The sequence below is a fragment of the Gopherus evgoodei genome, chromosome 15 (genome assembly GCF_007399415.2).
Source record: "Gopherus evgoodei ecotype Sinaloan lineage chromosome 15, rGopEvg1_v1.p, whole genome shotgun sequence".
Taxonomy (NCBI): domain Eukaryota; kingdom Metazoa; phylum Chordata; order Testudines; family Testudinidae; genus Gopherus; species Gopherus evgoodei.
The window spans coordinates 9,972,563-9,988,898 of record NC_044336.1 but is presented as its reverse complement, the minus strand read 5'-3'; the positions used below and the strand labels follow the sequence as shown (position 1 = coordinate 9,988,898).

General features: G+C 40.6%; 2 protein-coding genes across 17 annotated transcripts in view; one reads left to right on the top strand and one right to left on the bottom strand.

Annotated features, from left to right (window-relative positions):
* The window catches only part of TBCD (tubulin folding cofactor D), a 228,936-nt gene extending 224,695 nt beyond the window's left edge, over window positions 1–4,241 (top strand). For all 9 annotated transcript variants that reach the window (XM_030534204.1, XM_030534199.1, XM_030534201.1 and 6 more), the window contains one exon: window positions 3,696–4,241. In XM_030534204.1, the coding sequence (XP_030390064.1) occupies window positions 3,696–3,707 (12 nt within the window). In that variant the 3' untranslated portion in view covers window positions 3,708–4,241. The remainder of the gene's footprint in view (window positions 1–3,695) is intronic.
* The window catches only part of B3GNTL1 (UDP-GlcNAc:betaGal beta-1,3-N-acetylglucosaminyltransferase like 1), a 329,647-nt gene continuing 317,050 nt past the window's right edge, over window positions 3,740–16,336 (bottom strand). For 7 of the 8 annotated variants that reach the window (XM_030534209.1, XM_030534211.1, XM_030534212.1 and 4 more), the window contains 2 exons: window positions 9,494–9,582; window positions 3,740–3,822 (listed from right to left, as the gene is read on the bottom strand). In XM_030534209.1, coding sequence (XP_030390069.1) covers window positions 9,502–9,582 — 81 coding nt within the window. In that variant the 3' untranslated portion in view covers window positions 3,740–3,822; window positions 9,494–9,501. Of the gene's footprint in view, window positions 3,823–8,108; window positions 8,201–9,493; window positions 9,583–16,336 lie in introns of all 8 variants that reach the window. The other variant, XR_003996594.1, reaches the window with a different exon arrangement.

Genomic DNA, 16,336 nt, shown 5'->3' with positions numbered 1-16,336 from the left:
AAGAAATACCTGTAGCTGCTGCATTCCTAAAAAGAGGATGCATGGACTCTGTTGTCCTGGCCCTAACTCTGACTTAAGCCCTGACAAGTGTAAAATTTATCTGTATTTTAGTTGTAATCCCATTCATGGAGAAGCTTGATAAGATGGTAACATATTATATGAACAAAGTATTAGTTTCCTACTCCTGTGAGGTCAGACACAGATTGGGGCAGAATCTCATTTCAGACCTACTCACAGCAAAAGTAACAGAGTAGAGATTCTTCCTGTTCCAAGAGAAACCGCTGGGCTCAGAGTTTGGATTTTATGGAACTCTTCTTCCAATCTGAACAGAGTGACTGCGATAGGGTCTGCTTCCCTTAAAAAACAGAATGCAGGTTAGGAATCCTGTGTTGCAGGCATCAGATTCCAGTCCAGTTCAGAGAGATGATAGTGTAAGATGAATAGAAGCTGCAGAGCCTGAAGCTCCAGATGAAAACAGCTGAGAAACAAACCACACCAAAAGCAACAGAGCTTGTCCCTTAGGGACTTCCAGTACTCTCTTCCATCATCATCAGTGAAGAAAGGTATCACGAAGAGTCTTTGACTGCAAGAGTATGAACAGCCTGATGAAGAAAACAAATTTCAGGACTACTGTAGTCTTTCTGGAAGATCTAGCAGAAATTTACCTCCATATTCCAGTGAGATTCTCAAATAGAGTGGAGCATGTATTGGGACATATACTTGAAGTAGTATAGCTAATGGTTCTGAACAAAAATAATCCAGCCAAAATGTAAAGGTGGAGTTCTTCCTCAGGGAAGCAGACCAAAAATTGCTGGGACTAGTCTCTAGTTCACAGATGGTCAAATCTCTCCTCTCCCCACTTCAACTATTGAGAAGATCAGGGGACACCAAGAATGCTGGGGTACCCAGACCTAGTTGAGCTTCCACAGAGGACTCCCCTCCATTTTCCCAATTGGCAGGATTTCCTTCACCAGAGCTGTATGCTGCATCGCATTGCAGACAGCTAGGTTTTTAAGACTTGCAGGTTCTCCATCTCTTTTGCCTGTGAGAGACTTGAGACGAAATTCTGTCACTCTCAATCTTTCCAGACTACCATACTCCTTTCAAGAATCTGATTTGTCTTGCGTACTTAAAAATTACTTGTTTACAAAATCATCACAGCCCCCTATTACTGAAAAATTGCTTACTTTCTCATTTTTACCATAAAATTATAAAATAAATCATTTGGAATATAAATATTGTACTTACATTTCAGTATACAGAATATAGAGCAGCGTTAACAAGTCATTGTCTCTATGAAATTTTAGTTTGCACTGACTTCGGTAGTGCTTTTTATCTAGCCTGTTGTAAAACTAGGCAAATACCAAGATGAGCTGATGTACCTATCCCCTAGAAGACCTCTGCATACCCCTGGTTGAGAACCACTTTTTTTAGAGGATGGCCTAGACTTGGCCTGCAACCTCTTTCTATTGCATTTCAGCAATCACTTTGCATTCAACACACTAGCTCATCTACATTTCTAGGTACATCACCAAATGGTATTGAGGTTCCATAGAGTAGCATATGTGTCCAACCAGCAGTCAAACCTCTTCCCTAGCTAGAATCTGCCTACAATGCAAAGACTCTTACAATCAAACTTATGGCATTTTATTCCTTTTCCATAACGATATGCTGCTTCGTTGCAACCACATGAGCTAGAATAGTTTTCAAAATCTTCATTCTCAAATACTACCCATAATGCATCTTCTGTGAAGACAAGGCTGGTCTTAATCTTGAGTACAGATGACTCTAGGGTAATTCTTTTTCTTCTGGTGTTGAGACTTTGGGAAAAACAAAAGCACTGCATATGGCAGATCTGAGAAGAGCAGTTCAAGTATTCCTTAGTAGACTCAATTAGCTTAGTAAAACATCATTTTTATTCTTTTGCTGTAAGTTACATGCATGTGCCTGAAAGTATCTAAAATCATCCATTCTTAGCTAGATTAAATACTGTTGCTGAAGCACAGTCATCAGCAGAAGAGGTTGGAGCCTACTCAACGCTTCCACAGTCAGCAGCAAGAACAAAAATCTGTAAAATGGCTACCTGGTCATCCATCAACATCTCGCATGCTTGGCCCTTCATTCTTCTTCAGAAGAAAATGTCAGCAGGAGAATGACCTCAGCTGTGGATTTAAAATAGATTAACAAACACTACTTACTTTTGGGAAAGGGTAACATTCTTCTGTCCCATTTGTCATTCAGTCCCTATTAATTCTTCTTTATTGCTCTCTATGCCCCAGACTGGGGGAAATGTGTTAAAATGGAGCAAACTGTGGAAAGTAAGGATTTGCTGTTAATTTATACCTAAGCTCTTTCTTAAAATGCAGCATTTCCCCCTATAGTTTTGGAGGTATTCATACTGGTGGAAGGGTTGTGGCCAAGCCCTGGAACATCAGATAAGACTTAACTGCCTCTGGTGTTTGTAAGTAGACATACAACCCAACTGTGTTGAGCTGTAAGCAGCCAGGTTCAGAAAGGAAATAACTGGTTTTGTGACTTAATGTGTTACGTGATTATTTGTTTTGTTCTGAAAACACTGATAGTAAAAGGACCAAGAAAACCAGCTGCTGAAGTGATTCTTACTCCCTTGATGTACAGTTAGTCAATTTGTACAGCAACTGGAACAGATAATTTTGTAAACTGGATAAAGAAACATTCTTAAAGTTCTCATCTAGTAAATCACTCTTGTTTAAAGTGAAAGCTAAACTTGTGAGAGCTGGTGTTTTAATGAAGTGGGAGTTTAAGAATCTTGTTTTACTAGCAGTGTTGACTGCTCTTTGTTTCCTCAGTTTTATGATTAAGCATTTCAAAATGTAGAGGGTATAAATAAGAAAATTGTCTTTGAGAGCCGGGTGAGTTTTATTCTTAAAATTTGCAGACTTAGATGAAAGATTGGAAAGAAAAGTAAATCCTTTGATATAAACAAGATAATCTAATGCACCTACATTTTTATATATATATATATATAAATGTGTATGTGCATATGTGTGAAAAAATTATTGCAAATACTGTAATGCAAATCTTTCCTTTGGTATCCCATCAAAGTCATTAAGGTTTCAGGGCAGAATTTGGTGCTTTACTATTTCCTCTGCATGTTTTCTAGTAATGCTAATTAAACACTTAGAAGTTTTCAAGTAAACTGCAAGGCTATTTTCATTTTTGCTAGTATTAAAGAATGACAATCCCACCTGCAACCTACTCTGTGTCACTGGATTTCACTGGTGTGAAACTCCTCCACTAGTAATACAACCACCTTTCAGTAGGGATAGGGAAGGGTGTATGAGAAAAAATACACAGCACATTCTGAGAGCTCGCTTCATAAAAGTAGAGGAAAATAAACTTGATTAGATAAACCAGGCATAACATTTGAATATTTTCATTTTACAAGCCACTTGAACTTTATTTATCCTTTTGCAAAATGTGTCAGATGAATAATATTTTAAATGTTGATTCAACTAAATCTTTTTTTAAATCTAGCAGTTGTGATATTTACCATCTGTTAAAATACAATTCACTTTTAAAACGTAAAGTCCTATTTTCCTTTAGTTTGCTTTGGTTGATAACATGAATTCAGTTACTAGCTGGATTAAAAGTAGCTGAGTACCCTACCTAAAAGGAATTTCATAAGTTCTTCTTTTTTTGTTTCCTGTATGTAGAGTGCAGCATAGTAAAGCAGTCAGTGTTCTCTGTTGCTTTGAAAACTGAAGCTCTCTGGCACTTGCGTCATGAAGGAGGAAGTGATCTGTGCTGCAGCATCTTGATAAACTGGAGTTTGAGACTGAGCTACAAAATATGATTAACAAAATTAACATAAAGAGTAAAAGCACCCCACAAGATATGCCACTGAAAAAGCAGGCTGTTTATCTGTCAGTATCTCCGACCACAATATAAAGAAGGCAACAAAGGTCCATTATGTTTTCAATTCGTAAATTTGTCATCTGTAGCCACAAGATGGCAGTTTGTCCTCATGATCTTTGTCATAACTGAGCTGCTTTTGAATGCCAATATCTTGCATTCCCCTCAGTAAACCTGACTTAGTGTCTCTCCTCTAAAATCATTGCGCTTGTACTTGTGTATTATTCATTTACAGTTGTGACTAATGCGTGTGGTCAAGACAAATATTTAAGATAATGTAACAGCTCAGAGTGGTAATGCTTAATGGTAATACCTCTCTCAATAAACTGTTCTTTTATTGCCTTCAACCCTGACTTATAATCTACAAGCAAGAGCAGACAATCTTTGTTTATTTTAGGCTTTGACCTTACCCAGAAGAGAGACTGTCGACTAGTGTAAATGAGTGGTGACTTTGTGTTTATAAGGTAGAATTCAAGAGATATCAAGCAGAACCTCACTTTTCCAAATGTGGAGTACAGAGGTGACTAGTCAGTACTTCAGCCACTGCCCTTACTGTTGGACATATTTAAAAATCAATCATCCGTTATTAGCTAGCACATTGCCTCTAAAATAGATCAGTGATTGCAGGTTACATTAAGACTTGACAGGGTAGTACAGGTAAACCTTTTTATTTGTTGTTTCATGGAAACTCCACCCCCTTCATGTGTGCATTATGCCAGTTTCTGAACATGAAGAGCCAAATTCAGAGATGCTATAAATGGCATGGTTATGAGGTAGAATAACCACATTTATTATTCACTTTGAATATCAGAGATGGTTCTGTATGAACATTTGTTCAATTTAAAAAACCCTTGTTTGTTGTGATAAGCTGCCGTTCTCCAGTTAACTTACTTAACATCCACATAAAAGTGCTCGCATATCCAAGAATCTGGCCAGCTCTCATGCAAAACTAACACCTGCTAAACTTGCTTGCTTTGAGCTTAATGTTCAAAAATTAATTCCACAAAACAAGCATTACAACATACTAAAACAAACAATTGGTTTGCATACACCAATACTGAGTTTATCTGTGGTATACATGCAGCACTATCACTTTAAAAAAAAATTAACTGCATAGTTGTATCTGCACAGGTAATTGAAACAATAACCTAGGGCTCACCAAGCCATGACTCTAGTGATCTGACAGTGGATGAGAAATGGCCACTGTTAACTGAGGCTACCATTAGCAGTTTGCAACTGGTGTGACATCACTTGAAAATAGACAGTCCATTGTTTTTCTGGGTGCAAGCACAGGACACAAAGTGATGAACTACATTATCCTTTGTACAGAGTGTATCAATTCATTCCGCATTTTCAAAACCAAAATTGCAACCAGTCATTCTCCATAAAGAGGCACTTAATAAGAAATGATACAACAGCTGATTTTTTTTTTCCCCCTACAGAAAGGCCAACTATAAAAAGCCATAAGTTAACTGCATTTGATGCTGATAAAACCTACCTCTACCCTGTCATTCACTTTTATTCCACTATAAGCACTTGCAGCATGCTCTGTTCTAACAAAGGGATGTGTGGAAACTGATTTTTTCGCTTATGTGACATACAACAGTAGAAGAACAAACAAAAAGATAGCCAGGCTCTTTTGACTGGGTTTATACAGCAAGCATACTAATTCTTTCTCTAGATTCACAAGGGAAGTTAAATATATGAATTATTTGTGACAAGTGTATTTAATTGTTCTCTTCCTGAAGCAGAAGGGAAGGAGAAATAGCCAACTGCTAGGGTGGCATGATTTTCAATTTTGCACAAGTGAGCAAGCCCAGAAACTAGCTTTTGTTAATATTCATACCAGAATGACTTAGGGCTATATCTCAAGTACATACACACTGCAAAGAAGTGGCCTACTACCCTTGAGACCCTACTGTCACAGGTGTAGGAATGGCTCACACCTCAAATGCCACTCCTTATAGAAAGTGGCTGTGGAGCTTATCCAACAGAGGTTTTCAAACTGGGGGGTGCATCCCCAGAGGAACATTCCAGGGGGTGAGCAGCCATGACCTGCAGCTGGGGCTTCAGCCCAGCACAGCAGGGCCTGAGGAGGGAGTGCAACCTTCATCCCTTGACTCATCTCTTTTTGTCTGGGTTGGGGGTGGCGCAACCAAAAATTGTAATTCTGGGGGTGCATTTCAAAAAGTTTGGAAACTGGTGTATGGGCTAGGCTCAAGATGCCACTATCTCTCAAATTCCCACTGATTAAGGGTGTACATGTCAAGATCCCTTTAGACCATTACTGTTCATATAGCAACATTTGTTCCTTGCTTGGTGCAAAAACAGCACTGGGCCAAATCAAGACAGAATAGTTCATTACTAGTAACAAGACAGGACCTCCTTCCCCACAAAAGGGTGAATTCATTCATTTTAAATTAAGATGGATAGTAATACATCAATACGGAAGTGTCAAAATATATTTAAATCAGAAAAATTAAACTAAAAATATTAAAATGTTTAGACTTGGCACTTTAGAGTTAGTCATGGCTGTAGACCATTTCCACTTATAACAAAATCAGACAAAATCTTCAGCTGTATCATGTATGATTAACCAACTAGTCCTGTAGAGAGCACTTTATTACTAGAATCTAGAAAATACTTTTACTGGAAACACACAGCGAGTAGTATAAGCACTCTTTGAATTGTACCTGCTGAAGATAATAATTGACTGTAAAAATAACTTTGCAGCCCAGTTTGGCAGGTGGCTGTATAAACCTGACATGGCTCCTTTTCTTTTCAAGTAGATTAAAAACACCCCGATACTACTTCTGTTTCATTACCAACTCTCATCCTTATATTCCCATTCTTAGCATGGGACTTTTTTGTTGTTGTTGAAGATTTGCTATACAGTATGTTCTGAGGTAGAAGTGTGAGCTGTGGATGAAGGTCAAAATGGATAAAGTTCCCATGGAATCGCCACACTATCAGAAGCTTTAGTTTTATAAAGATTGTGGTATAAAAATATTAAACCAACATTAAAAAAAAAAAAGTCATGAAACTCAAATGAGAAATATTCTCTGTGCTATGAACCTCAGCATTGGCTCTTAAAGGTAATACTCCCAAAACGGGGTTGGCTTCACAGCCATGCAGCACAAAACCCTGTATTAATCCACAGAACAGGTATGACATGGAAAATGATAGGACAAAGTACCCAATGGTTAACAGGACCTACCGATATGAGTGACAAACTTGGTCTCCATAGCTCTCAAAATTTTTAGCTTTGCTGAGATTATGAAGTCTGGTCACAATTGAAATTCAATGAATAGACACCAGTCTGCAGCAGCATGATAGTTAGGGATGCTGCTAATTGGCGTGAGATCAAAACAAAGCCACTACTCAAGCAGGCTGGATTTAAAATGGCCATTTAGAGAGAGATTTTCAAAAGAGCTCAGTACTCAATCTGGTTTTAAATAATATGCACTTAGAGATCTTTTGTGCAGTCACCTGTAGATCAGTGGGATGAGTATAAAAATTGAACCATTTCATCTTTCTACGAGGAACTGACAATGCAAAATGTCTCTTGAAAATCTGGGTCTTAGGGGTTTAGTTACCAATCCCGTTTTCTGAGAGGCCAAGACCTTTTTCTGTACTATTCTAGAAAAAAAGCTACAGCCACTTTTTTAATGTAAATATTACATTCTGAGCTGCAAAGGATAAACATTGCCAATTTATAATAGCCTTTTCCTCAGCTTCTAGCTGGTAGGCATAGGCTGTAATTTTTGGCTGTTTTACATGTAACTGGGAAATCAGAAATATTTACCAGAAGCACAGAACATGATCAGCAACTGGGGAGGGCAATGGAATGGGGGTCTCAGTATTGATAATCTTTACATGGAATTATAAACACTAAAGCAGGGATGGGGTCCTGGGAACAAGAGTGAAGTGATCCACATTATTAATCAATTCAAAACAGGGTATGCCTGGCAGTAGCAGGGAAATGGAGAGGCAGGCTCAAAGTTACAGGCCTCTTCTGAAAGGAACCATTATTAACTAGGAGTTTTGGAGATAGGGAGGCACTCTTTTCCACACAGATTTTATAATTAAATTCTGCACAGCTGGTAAAGGAAGCAAAGACAGCAGCAGCAGTTTACTAAACAGCGTGACAGGACTTGGTGGAATTCTTTAGAATTTGAACTTAGTATATTTGAGTATATTGATGATATACATACAGCCTGATAGGGAGTGGCTCTGGATGCTGTGAGCCATTTCACCAGCTCAGACCAACTAACATTCAAGTAGGCAACGCTTCTTGGTGTCCAGCCTAGTATCATGCAGACAGAGAAAAAAGTCAAAAGATAGTGTATACTGTATGGCCCCTCAGTGGTATGCAATTCTCAGGCTGTCAGAATTACCCAATGAACAAGAAAGATGAACACTAAAGATACTTATAAGGGAACAACATAAGACAACCCTTTATTCTGTGATTAAATAAGTAGCGTAACTAGCAACCAAAATATCTGTTACTTAACCAGAGTAGAGATTTTCCAAAATAATTAGTGATTTTAGGTGGCCTACTTAAGAAACCTTAAAGGGGTCTCAGTTTTATAAAGTGCTGTGCAATTAGAATCAGACCCATCTAATGTGTCAAGTTTGGGTCCCGGAATCCCTAGGTAAAGTAAATTATCTCTTGATTATGTTAATTCACATATATTAAACAACTAAGTGGCATATTTCACTTGAGGGACAGTCTAAAGCAGAAGCTGACCTGAGATTTAGTTCCTTCTTGAGCAAAGTTATAACTTGAGGTCCCCAGTGCAAGAAAAACATTATTTCCATATTAGCAAAAGTCTACTTATTTTTAAGCATACACAATAGGAGGCTGAGTGAAAGTGCTGAGCATCTACATACATTACCCTCTGGCTTCCAAATCTCTTCCCATATACACTGTACTCCTAACATGCCTGAGTCACAGGGATGCCATAATTTAGGGCCTCTTTAATCCCTCAGCACTAGCAGTTCACATAGATACAAAGCAGTAATGCAAAGATTTTACCTCAGGAAACACCAGCTGCTATTGTCAGTAGCAGGAGATTAACCAACTCCAGGGAATGGCTTGGGGCCCCTGATTACTCTGGACAGAACCTGAGTCACCAAGGTCCCTAAAACACTTTCATTGTTGTGAACATTTAAACTGCTGTGTACATTGTTTGCTATGGCTTTAATGTTTTCTTATGGTATCAGCTTGCTCTGTAATCTAATGGATAATATTGGATGGGCTACTTACACCAAGAGTATAAGCCGCAGTAACAAATTTTGTACACTTAAAATTAGCAACAAAAATAGCACTTTCACTATTGTTTTTGTGATAATAAGCAGGAAGAATCACAATTATAAACTGACTGCTAAGCCAGTAATGTGCCATATTAACAACTGGTAAATATAGATATCAAAGGTATAACTTTATCCTGCCTTTAGAAAAGAATAAATGATCAGAAGAGATACATTGGGTGAAGTTCAAATTACTAACTACAAAACCTAACCCTCTCTGGGCACAGTATTGTTTTTAACATACACATCGCTCAGGATACATAAAGCACCAATTTCACTGCTGTACCTGAGTGTTCAGTTGAAATGATGATAATCCAGTCCCTCTTTCAAGTCTAGTGTGGCCAAGTTTTCTTCAAATCCTCCACCTGTCAGATCCTGTGGGATGAGGACAGCATTAGTTCATTCAGGTGAAATGAAGAAAAGCCCAGTTGTTGATCTAAAAATTAATTTAAAAAAGAGTTGAGAAATCTATCTGTCCATACATCCCCCCACACCCTTCTAAAATTATTGCATTAGTTTAGAAACTCATGACCCTAGACAGCTTATTTCAAGAGACTAGAGAAAGCACACAAAAAAAAGTTGTATCTCTTAGTTCAAAGTCTGTTTTGTTCTTTCCTTCCTTAACTGGTCATGTTCTGGATCAACCCCCAAGGCACCCCCCTGCCAACCCCTGGAAACAAAAACCTTGCAGCTCCAGAGAGAAATACTGGCAGCTTTCAGACTCTCTTTTCATCCTCAGCTCACGGGGTGAAAGCCAGCATGTTCAAGAACTTTTCCAAGATAGCCCAGGGGGGATGGTTCCCAGTTCAGACTGCTGGCAAACAGCTCATTCTAACTGCTAAGCACAGCACAGGAATTGCTCTGAAACCAGCTCTGCAGAGGACTATGTATGAGTGCTTTTGTTTTGTTTTTTAAGTACACACATTTTAAGAGACTGGAACGAGGATGCCATTTAACAAAATAGTAATAAATGTGCTTGTCTGATAAAATACACCTTTCAACAAGCAACTGGCATTTAACCATAGTTATAGGTGTTTCCTTCAAATCTTTTTTACTGTCTGGACAAGAAACTTTGTATTTTTGTTCCATGCACAATATTGCAAAGCAGTGATACAGACTCAAGTGAAAGAGTGATGTCATTAGGTAAACATGCCAACCTCAGCATTTCTGATGTGATATTTCGCCCTCCTATAGTCTTTAATTTCACAAATCTTTAAGCTCTTCATAAATAATGTATTAATCATGACAATACCCTAAGAAGTAAGTAAGGGATAAACCAGAATTGCTTGAAACACAGCAGCTGTGTTAAGAGCTTTAACAACACACACCACCAATATGAAATCATACAGGAAAGAAGTGAAGCATAATACGTACAACTAAAATGGCCGAAAGAATTCAACTGTCCTGGTCAAAATCTGATCAAAAAATTGCTGTGGGATCTTTAATGATCACAACTGTCAGAACCTCAGCTTTACTTCTCACTCAGCTGAGGACATCTCCAGCTTCCCATATCATGAGGTTCAGTCAAGGAAGAGAGCCATCAACAGAATCTCTTACAAACACAACTTCCCTTAGCATCTGAGGGCTTGTCTACATCACAAAGTTGCAGCGCTGGTGAGGGGGTTACAGCGCTGCAACTTCGGAGGTGTACACATCTGCAGGGCATCACCAGCGCTGCAACTCCCTGTTTGCAGCGCTGGCCGTACTCCCGTTTTGTCTCGGGTGTAGAGGATCCAGCGCTGTGTAATCAAGTGTAGACACTTACCAGCGCTTTTCTTGACCTCCGTGGAATAAGCAGGTATCCCAGCATACCTGAGGAAGCCTCTGGTAATCAAGCTGGTCTCCTTCCCCGGTTTGCTCTCGCGTTCCCCGAACCCCGAGCAAGCAGGTCTCCTTCCCTGCGGTTTGCAGGGCGGTTCGGGGAACGCGAGAGCAAACCGCGGCAAAGCTGGTCTCCTTCCCCGGTTTGCTCTCGCGTTCCCCGAACCTCCGTGCAAGCAGGTCTCCTTCCCTGCGGTTTGCAGGGTGGTTCGGGGAACGCGAGAGCAAACCGCGGCAAAGCTGGTTTCCTTCCCCGGTTTGCTCTCGCGTTCCCCGAATAAGCAGGTCTCCTTCCCTGCGGTTTGCAGGGGGGTTCGGGGAACGCGAGAGCAAACCGCGGCGAAGCTGGTCTCCTTCCCCGGTTTGCTCTCGCGTTCCCCGAACCTCCATGCAAGCAGGTCTCCTTCCCTGCGGTTTGCAGGGGGGTTCGGGGAACGCGAGAGCAAACCGCGGCGAAGCTGGTCTCCTTCCCTGGTTTGCTCTCGCGTTCCCCGAACAGCTAATACAGCTGTAATACTAATACAGCTGTAACAACCAGCGCTGCAAAATTGTAGATGTAGACATACCCTGAGTGTTCCCTGAAGGTCTCCCATTCAAACAATGAACTGCCCTGATCCTGCTTTAGCATGAGATGTGAGAATGCTAACAAAAGTATCCAAGTAGTGTTAATGTCATGTCTACAGCCTGGATCATTGCTGCCTTTGGGGAAATAAATGTTGGATTCTGTGAGCATCAGTAAAGCTGTGTTACTCCCTCCTTTCATGTTCCTCCACTTCTCAGAGGGTCAGGTTTGTGGTTCTGACTTTTTAAAGAACAACTCTTCATTCTTTCTCCTGCTTGAACTGACAGATGAAAGGAAACATCTGCAGGCACATTGCTTCAGACCTCAAAACCATATGGCTCTAATTACCTTTTTTCGGTTCTTCCACTTTAGTCTGCTCAGCAAAAAGTATTAAGAAAGCTGCTGCCGTGCTATTTCAGCAACAAGGTAACCACAAACCCTAGTGCTAGTATTTATTGAACTCTGATGCTTTCTGTGCCTGAGAGTGATATAGTGGTAACTAATGCATAATTTATATAGCACCTTTCATCCCAAAAGAGTCTAAAGCAGGGGTCCCCAACGCGGTGCTCGCGGACGCCATGGCACCTGTCGGGGCATGTAAATGCGCCCGCGTCCTGACCAGCGGTCGAGCATCCGCCGAAATGCCGCCGAAATTCGATGCTCGACCACCGCCACAGTGGCGCCAGATGAAAAGGTTGGGGACCACTGGTCTAAAGCAATTTACAAAGTGCTCAACAGAATACCTAAGTAGGGTATATGCCACTCACTACCCAAAGACTGCTAGCAGCTGGACACAGCAACACTAAACTGTTTAAAACAGGAAGTACAGACTACCACACCTAGCTGGAAGTGTGAGATAAAATGAAATGTGGCTATTTACACATGGACACTAAACACAGAATCTGCAGACTTCAGAAGTAAGAAGCTTTTTCAAGGAAGTCCTTGCTTTACAAAAATAACGTCCAATTGCTCAAAACTGTTTGACAGGTTCATTATGTTTCTTTAGAGACTGCTGATTTAGGGTGCTGGGAAGGGCCCTTTTTGTGTGTGCTCTGTTCTTCTCCCATTCCCTTGGGGAGACACACATACACACACACACACCCCAACTACAGGGACTGCAGGTGTGCCCGTCTCTTGCACAAGGAGCCCATAATGTGGAGGAAGCTGTGCCCTCTTCCCCCTGGCACACCTAGGTAAGAGGCAGGCACAAGATACAGTTAATTCCCATGCCACCTTCCCCTGGTATCCAGTCATTGCCACAGCACCTCTCCTCCCACTCAGGAGACAGGTTAGTCCCCATATCCACAGCGCGTGCTTTATAAACAGAGTGGACTCTTCCCCTTTGCCACAAAACCCCACTTTTTTTTTAGAAGACCAATAGCTTCAGGGCCCTGACTCTCTCATTTGCTGAGCACCTGCTTCACCTATTGCAATCAGTGGTAGCTGAGGGCATTCATCAGTTTGATGGACTGGGCCCTCATTTTGTGACTCATTTGAGACCACATATGTCAGTGGTCTATGCGCCAGACCGCCCACTCAGGTTAATGTGGAATTCTACATAACAACGTATGGCTAAGTTATGACCCATGGTCTTCACCTCTCCCATGCCAGGAGAGAGGGAGCAAGATGAGCCTCCCACCACATGGTCAGAGTTCTGAATGTAGGTTTATTTTCAAGTTTTGTTTTGTTCTTTAAAACTCAGATGCGAAATTAAGCAGCGTGGTTAAAAGGAATCCCATCATTCCCTGAGCAGCAGGTTGGGAAGCTGAAACGAGGCATGGCTTTACACAGCTGAACTAATGCAAGAGGCTGCCAGGAAAACCTACTGTATTTCTCACACACTAGCTTTTGGCTTCTTAATTGAGATTTGAAAGTAGAAAAGCCCTTTTCACTTCAAGCACTTGGAATCCAACCTGAGCCACAATACTCTGTGGAATAGAACTGGAGCAAGAAATAGCATGTTCCTTTCTCCTAGTCTGGAGAGAATGAGAAAACATAAAGAATGCAGAGCTGTAGGTGAAGCAGGTTTTAAGGTTTTGGGATAGAATTTGGACCATCAAGAGCAAAGATTTTAGTCTCACAATGAGCAAAACACGCAAGTGCAGCCCCCTTCCCCTTTTCTACCTCCACAGAATTGCAGCTGTAGCTCTTTGGCCTAAATGCGCTGAAAGCTTTTTACAAATGGAGCAGGGACTGCATAGTGTAGCTTTTCCTTTCAAGAACTAATTTTAAACGTTAATGACAAATAGTGCCAGCATAAGCTAGAAAGATGCTGCCTGCAAAATCCAGTGAGCAAGCAAGCACTATACTGAGTAAATGGCAGTCACGGAAGTTCCACAAAAACAATCCATTTATTAAATTATCTAATCTTCTCAAGTGAGCAGGCACAAACCAGGCATGTTTTGCAACAGCTTTAAAATCCACACTGGAACGGAAAACAAGCTGCTCCTGTCCTGGATTGCAAAAGGAAGGAAAATAAGCCTATGGAATGCGTTCTTGTACAATATTTTAAATAATAGGACAAGTCTTCAGGAGAAATGCCGTCTCATCCCAGAGCAAAGGATATTGGAGCCCAGCATGCACAGACCTGCCATGATCAATTCTCTCAAACTGATACTACTTTTACACAGTCATTTGTCAGAACAAAACCGCTCTTTAGTTAGTATGAGACCTCTCTTGTAGGAGCTACTGAAAGAATCATAGATAGGTAATATGCTTAGCTTCAGAATGCTAAACAAGTAAGATGAACAGGTGACTAGTCCTGCCAAGTTTTTGATGTAGGGATAATTGTTTCATATTTGGTTATGTAATTTATATTATGCCCACCCTGGTCAGCAATATATGGGGGGACAATCCTGTCCATCAATGGGGATGTATGGGTGCAACAGCCCAGGATGTTTAGAAGTCTGTTACTGACTTTTATTTAAGAAGAACTTGTCTAAGAGCTGAGAGGATGTGCTGCTAATTCTGCCTTCCAGAAATCTCTGACAATTGCAGGTAACAAGTTCAGCAGGGAATATCTGTCTGGGTCATACTTGTTGTATGAGCACATATTCAGATTTGAGAACTGCTAAGCGTTTCAGAACAGGGCATGTAAGGTTGTTTTATTTGTCTGCATGACCTGAAACACACATCTGGGCAAAACGATTTGCTCAAATGGTTTGAAAATTTCTCTAAAACATGCATTTTGTTTCCATATGGGATGCACAAGAAAGGTGTTCTTTTAGAGAGGAATTTCATGTCTCAAATATAGTAAAATTAAAATCTTCCTCCTCACATCAAAGTGTGATTCATTAAATCAGCACTTTTTTTGCACTGTTCCAACTGATTAATTTGTGTCAAAAGCACTAAAATGCCAAAGATATCCATGACTATGGAAAAGGCTTAATATCAGTTTGTGTTAATTCCCCTCCCACTCCATGACTGATTAGATCACTGTTTTTCTGGCTATTGCACCTAGTTTACTCATTGTTTTTAATAAGCTGCATAACTGTGTCTACAGGCTGCTCTGCTACCATCAACTCCTTTGTGACCATGAGCAGAGATGGGATTGTGAAAGCTCAGATCTGACAGCACATTCTGCGGGGAGGTGAATTCAATAAATAGCAGTGAGGTAGGTTTGTTGTTCAGCTCATTTTTCAGATGTGGGCTGCACAGAAAACAAAGTTCAAACAGTCTAAAAATATAACGAAGACCGAATCCTCAGCTTTATACTTAGTCTGCACAGTATCATCAGAGATCAATGAAAGTTCAACATCTCTGCAGATTTCAATCAGTTTAGAAACCATTTCCTCTAGTGGTCAGGCCTAAAGTTTGAGGACTTCTCCACACAGGAGACTTAAATGTTTTAAACCACAGTCAGTTACAGGCTTGTTTTGTTTTTGGTATAGGGCTGCTTTCCAGAGCAGATTAAAAATGACTACCGAAAGGTGTGGTCATTCAAGTCCAGCCACAATAGCACAGCCAGTAAGAATGAGATTTCAGTTTAAACCATGCTCATGCAGCCTCTGCAAGAAGGTGTCATACTAACATAAGTTACGCTATGTGTATTGTTGGCAGAAAGGGGGATTGATGGAAGAACACTACATAAAGGTGACCTGCAAGGCAAAAGGGGAGAGAGAATACAAAAGAGAGGCAGAATGGTCCAGCGGACATGGCCCTGGAGTGGGATTCAGGAAACCACTGAACCTGCTGGGTGACTTTAGGCTCTGTTTCTCCCCCCTATCCTTTGTCTTGTCTAAGTAGACTGCAAGCTCTTTGGGGACAAACCCTTGCTATATATTTGAACAGTGCCTAGCACCAAGGAGCTCTGATCTCAGTCAGGGCCTCTGGGCACTACTATACTATAAATAATAATAATAATAATAATTAATAATAATAATAATAAACAAGGCTTGAGATCAGGTTTCAATTCCTGGATCTACCACAGACTTCCTATGTATCCTTGGACAGTCATTTAAGCTCTCAGTGCCCCATTGTTAATGTGTACAAATTGATTTGAGATCCTTAGAAGAAAGAAATCTGAAAAGAAACACTTTCTTTTTTCAGTTTAGTCCTTGTCCCCTTGGCCGCTGTTGTATTCGCTCATGTTTTTAATATTGCTAAAAGCCTGTGCAGTGGTCTCTTTCTCTGAATAACAGAGACTTGGTGGGATAACTCACATGACTGGAGTACTGTCATGGATGAGTATAAACTGTTCAGGAAGGACAGGCAGGGCAGAAAAGGTGGGGGAGTTGCATTCTTTGT